General features: G+C 48.0%; 1 protein-coding gene across 1 annotated transcript in view; it reads left to right on the forward strand.

Moving 5' to 3' along the window:
- The window catches only part of LOC119952919 (disintegrin and metalloproteinase domain-containing protein 10-like), a 135,603-nt gene that overhangs the window by 77,091 nt on the left and 43,596 nt on the right, over nt 1–14,916 (forward strand). Inside the window, exon 8 of the mRNA XM_038776550.1 lies at nt 8,285–8,418. Within this exon, the coding sequence (XP_038632478.1) occupies nt 8,285–8,418 (134 nt within the window). The remainder of the gene's footprint in view (nt 1–8,284; nt 8,419–14,916) is intronic.

The following is a 14,916-nucleotide window of genomic DNA, read 5'->3' on the forward strand; positions in this document are numbered from 1 at the left end:
ACCAGGGTAAACCTTGTTAATTCTCAATTAGCTGCATAGTCCCAATCTAGGAGATCGGAGCCCAGAATCTCTGCCTTCCTGAAACTGCCATCATTTTCCGACTAAGGGCTGTCAGGCCCTTTTTAATAATAATCTTTATTGTCACAAGTAGGCTTATATTAGCATTACAATGAAGTTACTGTGAAAAGCCCCTAGTCGCCACATTCCAGCACCTTTTCAGGTACACGGAGGGAGAATTCAGAATGTCCAAATTACCTAACAGCACATCTTTCGGGACTTGTGGGAGGAAACCGGAGCATCCGGAGGAAACCCACGCAGACACGGCCGGGATTCTCTGACCCGGCGGTGGGTCGTAAAATCCCCAGGGGCGGGGGGGGGTTGTGCACCGCCTCCCCATTTTCTGCCGCCGTTTTCTGGGCGCCCGTGGGATCACCACCACGCCGGTGGCGATTCTCCGGGCCCCGATGGGATTAGTTTGGCCGAGTCCCGTCGATGTGGATTATGCAGCGGGGCCTGGAAGGTGAGTGTGCTGGTGCCGTTCTGGAGGGTGGGGGGGATTCTGACCCCGGGGGAGGGGGGGGGGGAGCACCCACAATGGCCTGTTCCGCGATTATCATAGAATTTACAGTGCAGAAGGAGGCCATTCGGCCCATCGAGTCTGCACCGGCTCTTGGCACCAGCACAGGTACCCTACCCAAGGTCAACACCTCCACCCTATCCCCATAACCCAGTAACCCTGCCCAACATTAAGGGCAATTTTGGACACTAAGGGCAATTTATCATGGCCAAACCACCTAACCTGCACATCTTTGGACTTTGGGAGGAAACCGGAGCACCCGGAGGAAACCCACGCACACACGGGGAGGATGTGCAGACTCCGCACAGACAGTGACCCAAGCCGGGAATCGAACCTGGGACCCTGGTGCTTTGAAGCCATAGTGATAACCAGTATGCTACCATGCTGCCCCTAGCAGCTGGGCTTGCTCACTGAGGGTCACCCAGTTTACCATCTTCATTATACCATGTTGGCTTTGGGCTGAATGAGGTGGCTTCAGGAGACGCCATTTTCAAGGTTCCCAAAAGCTGCCTGACACACCAGTAGCACTGAAAGAGGGGGAGTGTTTAAAATATATCCTCACAGTAACGTATTAACAAGCAATCTTTACCTCCCAGAATATGTCCAGGGTGACACTGTGGTTATCACTGCTACCTCACAACGCCAGGGACCCGGGTTTAATTCCAGCCTTGGTGATTGTGTGGAGTGTGCACGTTCTCCCCATGACTGCGAGGGTTTCCTCCGGGTGCTCCAGTTTCCTCCCATAGTTCAATGATGTGCAGGTTAGGTGGATTGGCCATGATAAATTGCCCCTTAGTGTCCAGGGATGTGCAGGTTAGGTTGCAGAGATAGGACGGGTTGGGCAGGGGAGTGGATCTGCGTAGAGTTATCTTTTGGAGAGTTTGTGCAGAAGATGGGCCGAATGGCCCCATGCGACACTGTAGGGATTCTATGACAAGACTCAATGATGGTCAGGATCTCAGCCAGCTGGCCAAACCAGCACAGGTACAACACAGTATGGTGCATCAATCTGCATAAAGCCAAATCCAGCATTGACCTACAGCTGGTCAAAACAGTGCAGCACAACAGGAGCACCATGAGAATGATTCCAGGCTCCAGAGAATTCTGTTCTTCCAATGTGTAAAATCAATAAAGTTCATCTTACATTTGTATGAGTCATTACCTCTGGAAGGCGCAAAGTTTTACACAGAAAATTGAGTTTGAAAATCGAGTTATTTTTATTGTCATCACTGTAACCAAATAAAACATACATGCACAGCCACTATCTTTTGCAGAGCTTTGGGTTCAGAGTCTACCTTCTGGATTCACTGGACTGGATTAGCGAAAGATTGATGCTAAATATAAAAACTCATCACTATCAACAGGCTGAGGCCTCTGCTGAGATCCCAAAGTAGTCCTTCCAAAGTCGCATCAATTTAAAGAGCGTACATTGTCACATCCTCCATTTCTCTGTCCGTAACCAGGTACTTTAATTTAACTGACTGGGTGGGTGGCACAGTGGTTAGCACTGCTGCCTTACAGTGCCAGCGATCCGGGTTTGATTGTGGCCTTGGGTGACTTTCTGTGTGGAGTTTGCACGTTCTCCACGTGTGTGGGTTTCCTCCAGGTGATCCGGTTTCCTCTCACAGTCCAAATATGTGCAGGTTGGGTTGATTGACTATGATCAATGTGCAGGGTTACTAGGATAGGGCAGCGGAGTGGGACTCGGTAGGGTGGTCTTTCAAAGGATCGGTGTCGACTCAATGAGTCGAATGGCCTCCATCTGCACTGCAGAAATTCTGTGTTCTATGTGTTCTATGTGTTCTATATGTTCTATGACTCCCTATCAGTCCGCAATATGATCCAAACATTCAAATCTCAGTGCACACGTGAATCTGGAAAGTTTAGGAACAGTATCACTATAGGCCTCACAGTCAGTGTCCCATTCCTTCACACCTGTTGCACATCCAATCAAGTATTGCTGTCTGACTCCAGGATCTTTAGATGTAGCAGAGAAGTTTTGAGTCTCATTAGCGTTAATAGAAATTGTCATAATATACGCCAGTATATCATGGTGCAGACGCACTGATGGACACACACAGGGACCAATCAACATGTACAAACACCGCAGCCAATCACCAGTTAGAATACACACACTATAAAGGCAGAGGGCACCACGGTTCCCGTTCATTCTGGGTGCTGCCTCTGAGTGTAACAGGAACTTATTCAGCCCAGCACAGACTCACACCACGTGCTTTTTCTTTTTCTTTTTCTTTTTCCTGCCGGAAGGAGGTGGAAGAGAGTATGTCCGGGGCGTGTGTGGTCCATAATTATGCTGCCTTTCTGAGGCAGCGGGAATTATAGACAGAGTCAATGGATGGGAGGCTGGTTTACGTGATGGACTGGGCTACATTCAAGACCTTTTGTAGTTTCCTGCGGTCTTGGGTAGAGCCAGATAGAATGCTTTCTATGGTGCATCTGTAGAAGTTGGTGAGGGTCATAGCTGACATGCCAAATTTCCTCAGTCTTCTGAGAAAGTAGAGAGGTTGGTGGGCTTTCTTAACTATAGTGTCGGCATGGGGGGACCAGGACAGGCTGTTGGTGATCTGTACACCTAAAAACTTGAAGCTCTCGACACTTTCTACTTCATTCCCATTGATGTAGACAGGGGCATGTTCTCCACTACGCTTCCTGAAGTCGATGATAATCTCCTTCGTTTTGTTGACATTGAGGGAGAGATTATTGTCGTTGCACCAGTTCACCAGATTCTCTATCTCACTCCTATACTCTGCCTCGTCATTGTTTGAGATCCGACCCACAACGGTGGTGTCATCAGCAAATTTGAAAATCGAGTTGGAGGGGAATTTGGCCACACAGTCATAGGCGTATAAGGAGTATAGTAGGGGGCTGAACACAGCCTTGTGGGGCACCGGTGTTGAGGATGATCGTGGAGGAGGTGTTGTAGCCTATCTTTACTGATTGTGGTCTGTGGGTTAGAAAGTTCAGGATCCAGTCACGGAGGGAGGAGCCAAGGCCAAGGCCACGAAGTTTGGAGATGAGTTTCGTAGGAATTATGGTGTTGAAGGCTGAGCTGCAGTCGATAAATAAGAGTCTGACATAGGTGTTTTTGTTATCTAGGTATTCCAGGGTAGAGTGCAGGGCCATGGAGATTGCGTCTGCTGTGGACCTGTTGCAGCGGTGGGCAAACTGTAGTGGATCAAAGCAATCCAGGAGGCTGGAGTTGATTCGTGCCATGACCAACCTTTCGAAGTACTTCATGAAGATGGATGTCAGAGCCACTGGACGATAGTCATTAAGGCACGCTGCTTGGCTTTTTTTTTGGTACAGGGATGATGGTCGTCGTCTTGAAGCAGATAGGGACCTCAGATTGTTGTAAAGAGAGGTTGAAGATGTCTGCGAATACCCCTGCCAGCTGATCCATGCAAGACCTGAGTGCTCGTCCGGGTACCCCATCCGGGCTAGTGGCTTTCCGTGGGTTGACCTTCGAGAAGGCTGCTCTGACGTCTGCAGTGGTGATCTCAGATACAAGTTCATCCGTGGCTTCTGGGGGGCTCGCTCTCGCTCTCGCTGACCTCTTGCTCAAAGCGGGCATAGAATGCGTTGAGCTCATCAGGGAGGGGTGCGTTGGAGCCGACTATTTTACATGCCTTCATTTTGTAGCCTGTTATATCTTGCAGACCTTTCCATAGACGGCGGGGGTCCATGTAGCTAGCCTGGGACTCAAGCTTGGTCCAGTACTGTCTTTTGGCATCTTTGATGGATTTCTTTAGATCATATCTGGCTTTCTTATAGAGGTCAGGGTCGCCTGACTTGAATGCCTCAGACCTAGACTTCAGCAAGCAGTGGATATCCCTGTTCATCCAGAAGTTTCAGTTGGGGCGCTTGATAGTTACAAGGAAGCGAGGAAGGATCTAAAGAGAGAGCTAAGATGAGCAAGGAGGGGACATGAGAAGTCTTTGGCAGGTAGGATCAAGGAAAACCCAAAAGCTTTCTATAGGTATGTCAGGAATAAAAGAATGACTAGGGTAAGAGTAGGGCCAGTCAAGGACAGTGGTGGGAAGTTGTGTGTGGAGGCTGAGGAGATAAGCGAGATACTAAATGAATACTTTTTGTCAGTATTCACTCAAGAAAAAGATAATATTGTGGAGGAGAATGCTGAGACCCAGGCTATTAGAATAGATGGCATTGAGGTGCGTAGGGAAGAAGTGTTGGCAATTCTGGACAAGGTGAAAATAGATAAGTCCCCGGGGCCGGATGGGATTTATCCTAGGATTCTCTGGGAAGCCAGGGAAGAGATTGCTGAGCCTTTGGCTTTGATTTTTAGGTCATCATTGGCTACAGGAATAGTGCCAGAGGACTGGAGGATAGCAAATGTGGTCCCTTTGTTCAAGAAGGGGAGTAGAGATAACCCCGGTAACTATAGGCCGGTGAGCCTAACGTCTGTGGTGGGTAAAGTCTTGGAGAGGATTATAAAAGATACGATTTATAATCATCTAGATAGGAATAATATGATTAGGGATAGTCAGCATGGTTTTGTGAAGGGTAGGTCATGCCTCACAAACTTTATCGAGTTCTTTGAGAAGGTGACTGAACAGGTAGACGAGGGTAGAGCAGTTGATGTGGTGTATATGGATTTCAGTAAAGCGTTTGATAAGGTTCCCCACGGTTGGCTATTGCAGAAAATACGGAGGCTGGGGATTGAGGGTGATTTAGAGATGTGGATCAGAAATTGGCTAGTTGAAAGAAGACAGAGAGTGGTAGTTGATGGGAAATGTTCAGAATGGAGTTCAGTTACGAGTGGTGTACCACAAGGATCTGTTCTGGGGCCGTTGCTGTTTGTCATTTTTATAAATGACCTAGAGGAGGGCACAGAAGGATGGGTGAGTAAATTTGCAGACGACACTAAAGTCGGTGGAGTTGTAGACAGTGCGGAAGGATGTTGCAGGTTACAGAGGGACATAGATAAGCTGCAGAGCTGGGCTGAGAGGTGGCAAATGGAGTTTAATGTGGAGAAGTGTGAGGTGATTCACTTTGGAAAGAATAACAGGAATGCGGAATATTTGGCTAATGGTAAAATTCTTGGTAGTGTGGATGAGCAGAGGGATCTCGGTGTCCATGTACATAGATCCCTGAAAGTTGCCACCCAGGTTGATAGGGTTGTGAAGAAGGCCTATGGTGTGTTGGCCTTTATTGGTAGAGGAATTGAGTTCCGGAGCCATGAGATCATGTTGCAGTTGTACAAAACTCTAGTACGGCCGCATTTGGAGTATTGCGTACAATTCTGGTCGCCTCATTATAGGAAGGACGTGGAAGCTTTGGAACGGGTGCAGAGGAGATTTACCAGGATGTTGCCTGGTATGGAGGGAAAATCTTATGAGGAAAGGCTGATGGACTTGAGGTTGTTTTCGTTAGAGAGAAGAAGGTTAAGAGGTGACTTAATAGAGGCATGCAAAATGATCAGAGGGTTAGATAGGGTGGACAGCGAGAGCCTTCTCCCGCGGATGGAGGTGGCTAGCACGAGGGGACATAGCCTTAAATTGAGGGGTAATAGATATAGGACAGAGGTCAGAGGTGGGTTTTTTACGCAAAGAGTGGTGAGGCCTTGGAATGCCCTACCTGCAACAGTAGTGAACTCGCCAACATTGAGGGCATTAAAAAATTTATTGGATAAGCATATGGATGATAATGGCATTGTGTAGGTTAGATGGCCTTTAGATTTTTTCCATGTCGGTGCAACATCGAGGGCCGAAGGGCCTGTACTGCGCTGTATCGTTCTATGTTCTTGTTTCCGGTTGGGAAACACGCGGATTTGCTTCTTTGGCACACAATCGTCTGCACACTTACTAATGATGTCAGTCACTGTAGTGGTGTACTTGTTCAGGCTGGTCACAGAGTTTTAAAATACTGACCAGTCCACTGACTCTAAGCAGTCCTGTAGGAGATCGTCCGATTCCTCAGACCAACAATGCACAACTTTCTTTGACAGATTCTCCCGCTTCAGTTTTTGCTTATAAGCCAGGAGCAGGAGCACAGCCCTGTGGTCAGATTTGCCAAAGTGTGGGTGGGCGATAGAGCGGTACGCATGTTTGATATTTGTGTAGCAGTGGTCCAGGATGTTTGGGCCTCTGGTGGAACAGGTGACGTGTTGATGGTAACTTGGTAGTATGCTCTTGAGCTTGGCCTGATTGAACTCCAGCTGAACTCCAGAGGTGAGGTGAGAGTGACCGCCCTTGACATCAAGGTAGCATTTGACCGAGAATGGCCTCGAGGAGTTCGAGCAAAACTGGAATCAATGGTGATCGGGAGTAAAACTCTTCACTAGTTGGAATCATACCTGGCACAAAGGAAGATGGTTGTGGTGGTGGGAGGTCAATCATCTCAGCTCCAGGACTTCACTGAAGGAGTTCCTGAGGGTAGTGTCTGAGGCCCAGTCATCTTCAGCTGCTTCAATGATCTTCATTCCATCATTAGGTCAGAAGTGGGGATGTTCGCTGCTCAGCATCGTTCATGAATCCTCAAATGTGAAGTAGTCTAATCTGTGTCCAAAAGCAGGAAGACCTGGACAATATCCAGACTGGGGCTGACAATTGGCAAGTAACATATCATAGAACCCTTCAGTGCACAAGGAGGCCATTCGACCCATCAAGTCTGCACCGACCTTCTGAAAGAGCACCCTACCGAGGCTCACTCCCCCGCCCTGTCCCCGTAATCCTACAACCTGCAAATCCTTAGCGATAAGGAGCAATTTTTTAATCATGGCCAATCCACCTAACCTGCACATCTTTGGACTGTGGTAGGAAACCGGAGCACCCGAAGGAAACCCATGCAGACATGAGGAGAACGTGCAGACTCCATACAGACAGTGATCCAAGGCCAGATTTCAACCTGGGTTCCTGGTGTTGCGAGGTAGCAGTGTTAACCACTGTGCCACCATGACGCCCCCAGAAACCGCCACACAGGTGCAAGGCAATGGCTATCTCCAAGAAGAGAGAATCTAACCATTCCCCCCATGACATTCAATGGCATTAACATCACTGAGTCCCCCACTATCAACAAACTGGGGGTTACATTGACCAAAACCTGAACTGACTAGTCACATTAATACTGTGGCTACAAGAGCAGGTCAGAGGCGAGGAATCATGCGAGTAACTCACCTCCTGACTCCCCAAAGCTTGTCCACAATCTACAAGGTACAAGTCAGGAGTGTGATGGAATACTTTCCCCTTGTCTGGATGAGTGCAACTCCAACAACATTCAACCTGGAACCCTGCACATTCTTCCTTTTCAGATAACAATCCAATTCCATCTTAAATACCTGGATTGACCTTGCCTCCCCCTCACTCTCAGGCAGTAACATTCCAGATCCTAATTGCTGACTGTGTGAAATGGTTTCTCCCCATGTCGCTATTGCTTCTTTTGTCGAACCCCTTAATCTGTGCCCTCTCATTCTTGATCCTCCCACCAATGGGAACAGTTTCTTCCGATTTACTCTATTCCGACTCACCTCGATCAAAATCTTCTCTTAATCTTCCCTTTTTTGAGGAAAACAATCTCAAATTCTCCAATCTATCAACATAACTGAATTTCCTCATTCCTTGGAGTCATTCTTTTCCCGGAGAGAAAATGCCTGTCATTGTTTTTCACAATGGACCTTTTATCGGACAATACATCTCCCAGTTGTAACCACTGACATTCACTTTCTCACAGGGTCTTTTGGAGGGATCTGTTCTCAAAGTCTGAACACAGGACTGGTCACAGTGAAGAACTACGGCAACCAGCTTCCTCAGAGAATAGTCCATCTCGCTCTGGCTCATGAGCTTGGCCACAGTCTGGGATCCTTTGTGAGTATATACAAACAATCATAAACTGGAAACCTGGTGCAGATACTTCAACAAGGTTCAGATAGGGGCTGGTTTAGCTCACTCGGCTAAATCGCTGGCTTTTAAAGCAGGCCAGCAGCACGGTTCAATTCCCGTACCAGCCTCCCCGGACAGGCGCCGGAATGTGGCGACTAGGGGCTTTTCACAGTAACTTCATTGAAGCCTACTTGTGACAATAAACAATTTTTAAAAAAAAATAAAAAAATAATGTGACAACTGATGGGAGAACAGTGCGGCTTTAACCAAGGTCCTATCGGGGCTAAAAGGATCAAGTGGCACATTGGTCAGCACTGCTGCCTCACAGCTACAGGGTCCCAGGTTCAACTCCTGCCTCGGGTGACTGTGTGGAGTTTGCACTTTTGCCCCGTATCTGCGTGGGTTGCCTCCGGGTGCTCCGGTTTCCTCCCACAGTCCAAAGATGTGCAGGTTAGGTGGATTGGCGGTGCTAAATTGCCCCTTCGTGTCCAAAACGTTAGGTAGGTTATTGGGTTAACGGGGATAGGGTGGAGGCATGGGCTTAAGTAGGGTGCTCTTTCCAAGCGCCGGTGCAGACTTGATGGGCCAAATGGCCTCCTTCTGCACTGTAAATTCTATAAGAATTCTAATTTGCAGGTCAAATGCAAAATTTTGTTTTGTGCCCATTTGAGTTTTGATGGTTAAGTGGCGAACGGATGGAGTTTTAAAAATAATATAGGTATTTGGGTGGAAACTATCTGTGCAAATCCAGAACAAGGGCAGCACGGTAGCCTTGTGGATAGCACAATTGCTTCACAGCTCCAGGGTCCCAGGTTCGATTCCGGCTTGGGTCACTGTCTGTGTGGAGTCTGCACATCCTCCCCGTGTGTGCGTGGGTTTCCTCCGGGTGCTCCGGTTTCCTCCCACAGTCCAAAGATGTGCAGGTTAGGTGGATTGGCCACGATAAATTGCCCTTAGTGTCCAAAATTGCCCTTAGTGTTGGGTGGGGTTACTGGGTTATGGGGATAAGGTGGAGGTGTTGACCTTGGGTAGGGTGCTCTTTCCAAGAGCCGGTGCAGACCCGATGGGCCGAATGGCCTCCTTCTGCACTGTAAATTCTATGTAAGGAGGCACAATATTAAAATGAGAGCAGGGTGTTTCTGAATGAAATCACACACAGGCAAAGTGGCACCCTCTCCTTCTAAAGCTTTGGAACCCTGGGAGTCAATTGAAACTTTCAAGACTGAAAATTATCATTTTTGTCAGGTAAAGTTATCGTGGGATAGGATCAAAGATGGGCAAATGTAGTTGCAAAGTAGATCAACCACAATTTGATTGATTGGCAGACTGCTTGTGTATGTGGTTACAATTAGGAGTTAATTAGTGATGATGGTGGGAGTTTTACCCCATCAAAGGCAATGGTTTGCACTGTGATGCTGATGATCGCTTGTGTTAAGCATCATATATTGTGTCTCATCAGCCAGACGAACACACAAACATATGAATTAGGAGCAGCACTAGGCCATTCGGCCCCTTGAGCCTACTCTACTATTTAAAAAAAAATATTTATTTATTCCCCTCCTTTTTCACATTTTCTCCCAAATGTACACCCACCAACAATAAACATAATCAGTAACAAATATGTCAATCCCCATATCAATAACAACAATCCCATCCTCTCACCAAACCCCAAACATTGGCCCGCATGTTTACATAAACAAATGACAAAAAGGGATTAGGGATCACCCATAGTCGCCATTAACACACACAGCCCCCCTCCCCCCAACCCACCCACCCACCCGCCCCAACTAATGTTCGATGTTATCCAGTTCTTGAAAGTGCATAATGAATAATGCCCATGAATTGTAGAACCCATCCATCCTTCCCCTCAGTTCAAACTTAACCTTCTCAAGAGTCAAGAATTCCACCAGATCCCCCGCGCCACGCCAAGGCACAGGGTAGAGAGGCTGCTCTCCAACCCATCAGGATCCGCTTTCGGGCGATCAATGAGGCGAAGGCTATAACATCTGCGTCCGCACCCGTTTCCAACCCTGGCAGGTCCGACACGCCGAATATGTCCTGGGTCGTTTCACGTGCACCACTTTAGAAATTACCCTAAAAACTTCCTTCCAGTAATCCTCTAGCTTTGGACAGGACCAAAACATATGAACGAGATTAGCGGAACCCCTCCGCAACGTTCACACACATCTTCTACTCCTTCAAAGAATCGGCTTTGTAAGGTGTGCTCTGTATACCACCTTCAGCTGTATCAGCCCCAACCTCGCGCACGAGGTGGAGGCATTCACTCTCCGGGGCACTTCACACCAGAACCCATCCTCCTTATCCTCTCCCAACTCTTCCTCCCACTTTGCTTTGATCCCTTCCAGTGGTGCCTCCACCTCTTCCAAAATAGCTCCGTAAACCGCCGACACTACCCCCTTCTCCAGTCCCCCTGTTTTCAGCACCTCCTCCAGCAATGTAGAGGCCGGCTCCACCGGGAAGCTCTGTATCTCCTTTCTGGCAAAATTGCGAATCTGCATGTATCTAAACATTTCCCCATGCTCCAGCCCATACTTCGCTTCCAGCTCCTTCAATCCTGCAAGCCGACCCCTAAGAAACAAATCTTTTAGTGTCTTAATCCCCTTCTCCTCCCATTTCCGAAAATTTCCGTCCCACTTCCCTGGCTCAAATCTGTGGTTCCCCTGAATCGGCATTTCCCTTGGCCCTGCCCCCAACCTGAAGTGTTGGCAAAACTACCTCCAAATTCTCAATGAAGCTATTATTACCGGATTCCCTGAGTATTTCTCTGGGGCTATCGGGAGCGGCGCTGTTGCTAGTGCTTTCAATCCCGACTCCCTGCACAAACTCTCCTCCATTCTGACCCACTGGGAATCAACCCCTCCCACCCAGCTCCGCACCTTCTCCACATTCGCCGCCCAGTAATAATACATCAGGTTCGGAAGACCCAAAGCTTCTGCCTGCTTTCCCCTCTGTAGCAGCACCTTTCTAACTCTGGCCACCTTCCCTCCCCATATGAACAAAGTAATCCTTCCCTCAATCTCTCTGAAAAAAGCCTTTGGCAGGAAAATCAGTCGGCATTGGAAAAATAAACAGAAATCACGGCAGCACATTCATTTTAACCTCCTGTACCCGACCCGGGTTCAGTACCCTCCTAATTTTCGAAAAGAGCTGCCTCCCTCTCACAAACCCCGTCTGATCCTCACCTATCACCTTTGGGAGGCACCCCTCCAGCCTACCCGCCAGTACCTTCGCCAATGCTTTAGCGTCCACATTCAGAAGTGATATGGGCCTATACGACCCACATTCCATCGGGTCCTTATCTTGTTTTAGCAACAGGCCTCTTCAAACATCCCCACCATCAGGGGTGCCAACTTATCCTTGAATTTTTAATAATATTCCACCGGAAACCCATCCGGCCCTGCCACCTTCCCCGACTACATCCTTCTAATCGCATCCTTTATCTCCTGCTCCACTATTGCTTCTTCTAATGTATCCCTGTCCCCCTCCCCTAGCCTCGGGTACTCAAACCCATCTAGAAATTCCTGCATCTCACGGCCTACCCCGGGTGGCTCGGACCTATACCTCTCATAAAATTCCTCAAAGACCTTGTTAATCAGATCCAGAGCCACCACCAACTTCCCGGCCCTATCCCTCACCTGAACAATTTCCCTTACCGCTGCCTCCCTCCGGAACTGACCTGCTAACATAAGGCCTTATCTCCATGTCCGTAAACTACACCCCTTGCTCGTCTCAGCTGGTGCACCGCCTTCCTGGTCGATAAGCCTACTCTGCTATTCAATAAGATCAGTGCTGTTCTGATTGTACCTTCAACCCCATATTCCTGCCTATTGTCTGATAACCTTTCACTCCATCATTAATCAGGAATCTATATAACTCTGCCTTAAATATATTCAAAAACTCTGCTTCCGCTGCCTTTTTAAAAAATGTATGTTTTTATTGGTTTTTGCATTTAACTTGCAGCAACATTGCTGAGTAAAGATTTAAATAATACAGAAAAGAGATCAAAGGAGGCAAAGGCAACACGTTGGATCGGATTCTCCGGCCGCGTTCGCCCGGCGACCGCAGAATTCCACTCGGGGCCAATGGAATTTTACATTGTTGGCCTCTCGCCCGTGGAGTTCTTGCAGCAGGCGAGGTGGGAGAATCCAGCGCACAGTACAAAACAAAATGAAAATGGGGAAACAAAGTGATCTGGTGTAAATACACGGCAAATCTATATACAGATTTGAGGCCTGTTAGCATTATGCCCTCAGTAATCAGTTATCACGACTGCTCTGCTTCACTATTTATATGCGGCCCCCATGGTATTGAAACACACCAGGAGCTGGTTTGAAGTCACCCAGGCACGCTCTCTTGTTGTTGCCCCTGGGTCCTCCCCTCTTTCAGTGCCCTTTGGTCTCTCTGCCCTGCTCCCCCTGCACTCCAGATGGTGTCTTCTGCCCTCCCTTCTCTGGTCCCTCCCCCCGTCTCCCTTCTCTTCATCTTTTGGTCTGCTGTGGCCCTTCTCTCTCTCCCCCCCCTCCTTTAACGGTCGCTGGTCACGAACAAGTCCTTGAACAGGTTGGTAAATAGTTTCTACGTATTGCGGAAGCCTTTCTCCGATCCTCTGATGTTGAGTTTTCTCTTTTCCAAATTGAGGAATTCCGCTAAGTCGGCCAGCCAGTCTGCGGCCTCGTGTGGTGCTGTTGAACTCCGGCGAAGCAGGAGTTTCAGGCGGGCGATCAGGGAGGCAAAGGCTAGGGCGTTTGCCTCTCTCCCCGTAAAGAGTTCTGGCTGTTCCGATACCCTGATGACCTCCATTATTGGGCATGGCTCCACCCTCACTGACAAGTCTGGAACATGGCCAGAACATGTGGGTGTGGTTGGCCGGCCCTCCTGGCACTGGTCACAGAAAGACCCTTCTGGCCAAGTGCACCCTGTGCACGACCTTTAGCTGCATTAGGCTCAGCCCTGCAAACGAGGAGGTGAAGTTCGCCCTATGCAGTGCTTTAACCCAGAATCCTTCCCCTATCTCCATACCTAGTGTAGTGATCTCTGTATATGTAAATACATGATTAGTTAATGTGCAGTCAATACAGTCAGATGATCGCTAGATGGCAACACTAACAAGGACTATATAAGAGATTTCCTGCTCTTTCTTAAGGTTCTTAGTGGGTATTGCAGCTAGAGGATCGAAGTGTAGAAGCACTGAGTGTATTATATTCATTGTTAATTTAATCTAATCTTAGTTAATTATACTACTAGTCAAAGTATTAAAGTAAAAGAACTCACAGGTATATTATTTTGTTACTCAATAAATAATTTGTCATCAACTGGAAGACTTCAACTGTTTATCATCAAGTTAAATAGAACTCGGCAAGACAAATGAGTAGCATATATATTACACCCATATAATGTAACACCTAGTTCTTCCTTCCACTTTTCCCTTGTCTCGTCCAGTAGTGACCGTATCTCCTCCAGTAGTTGTCCGTACATGTCAGCGCAGTTACCATCCCATAATTCACCCGTGGTTAGAAGCCTATCCAGTTGGGAGTGTCCTGGTAATTGGGGGAACGTTGCTGTCTCCTTGCGGAGGAAGTTGCTCAGTTGCATATCTCACAACTCGTTCTCTTTTGGGTGCTGTAGTTTGTCCGGCAGTTCCCCCAGGGTCACTATCCTGCCATCTAGGTATGGGCCCCCAACTATCAGTGTCCTTCAACCTGTCTCCATCTGTTAAAGGAGGCGCCCAAAGTCGGCAGGGCGAATTTATGTTTTTTGCAGCATGGGGCCATGGTGGACATTGCTACCAGTCCATGGTGGTGCCTGAGTTGGTTCCACGCTTTAAGCGTGACCACTACCACTGGGTTTTTTGAGCACTTGGCTGGGGGAATTGGGAGTGGGGCAGTGGCCAGTGCCCAGAGGGATGTCCCCGTACAGGAGCTCTCTTCTATTTTTACCCAGTCCGTTCCCACCTCCTTCACCTTTCCCCGCACTCTCTCTGCGGTGGCTGCCCAATGGTAGGATTGGAAGTTCGGGTAGGCCAACCCCCCTCATCTTGACACCTTACCTTGATTCTTTGATGCCTTAATTGAGTGTTTAAGTGACTGTATGAATCGCTCGGCAATCCATTTGTGGAAGGATGGTACGGAGCTGACTTGATGTGCTGTATGCCATTTCCCTTTAAATAGTTTTCAAACTCCTTGGAAGTGAATTGAGTTCCATTGTCACTTACTGCCTGCTCCCGTCTACCAAATTTTGCAAATATTTCATCCAACTTCTCAATAGTTTGTTCTGTCATCATGGATTTCATGATCACTACCTCCAGCCATTTAGAATGTGCATTTACAATCACTAGGAACACATATCCCTCCACTGGACCAGTGTAATCTATGTGTATTCTCTGCCATGGCTGTGCTGGCTGTTCCCACGGATGTAAGGGTTGCACAGTGAAGTATTTCTTAGTTTTGTACAGGACTGACATTG

The sequence above is a fragment of the Scyliorhinus canicula genome, chromosome 18 (genome assembly GCF_902713615.1).
Source record: "Scyliorhinus canicula chromosome 18, sScyCan1.1, whole genome shotgun sequence".
In the NCBI taxonomy this organism is placed as follows: Eukaryota; Metazoa; Chordata; class Chondrichthyes; order Carcharhiniformes; family Scyliorhinidae; genus Scyliorhinus; species Scyliorhinus canicula.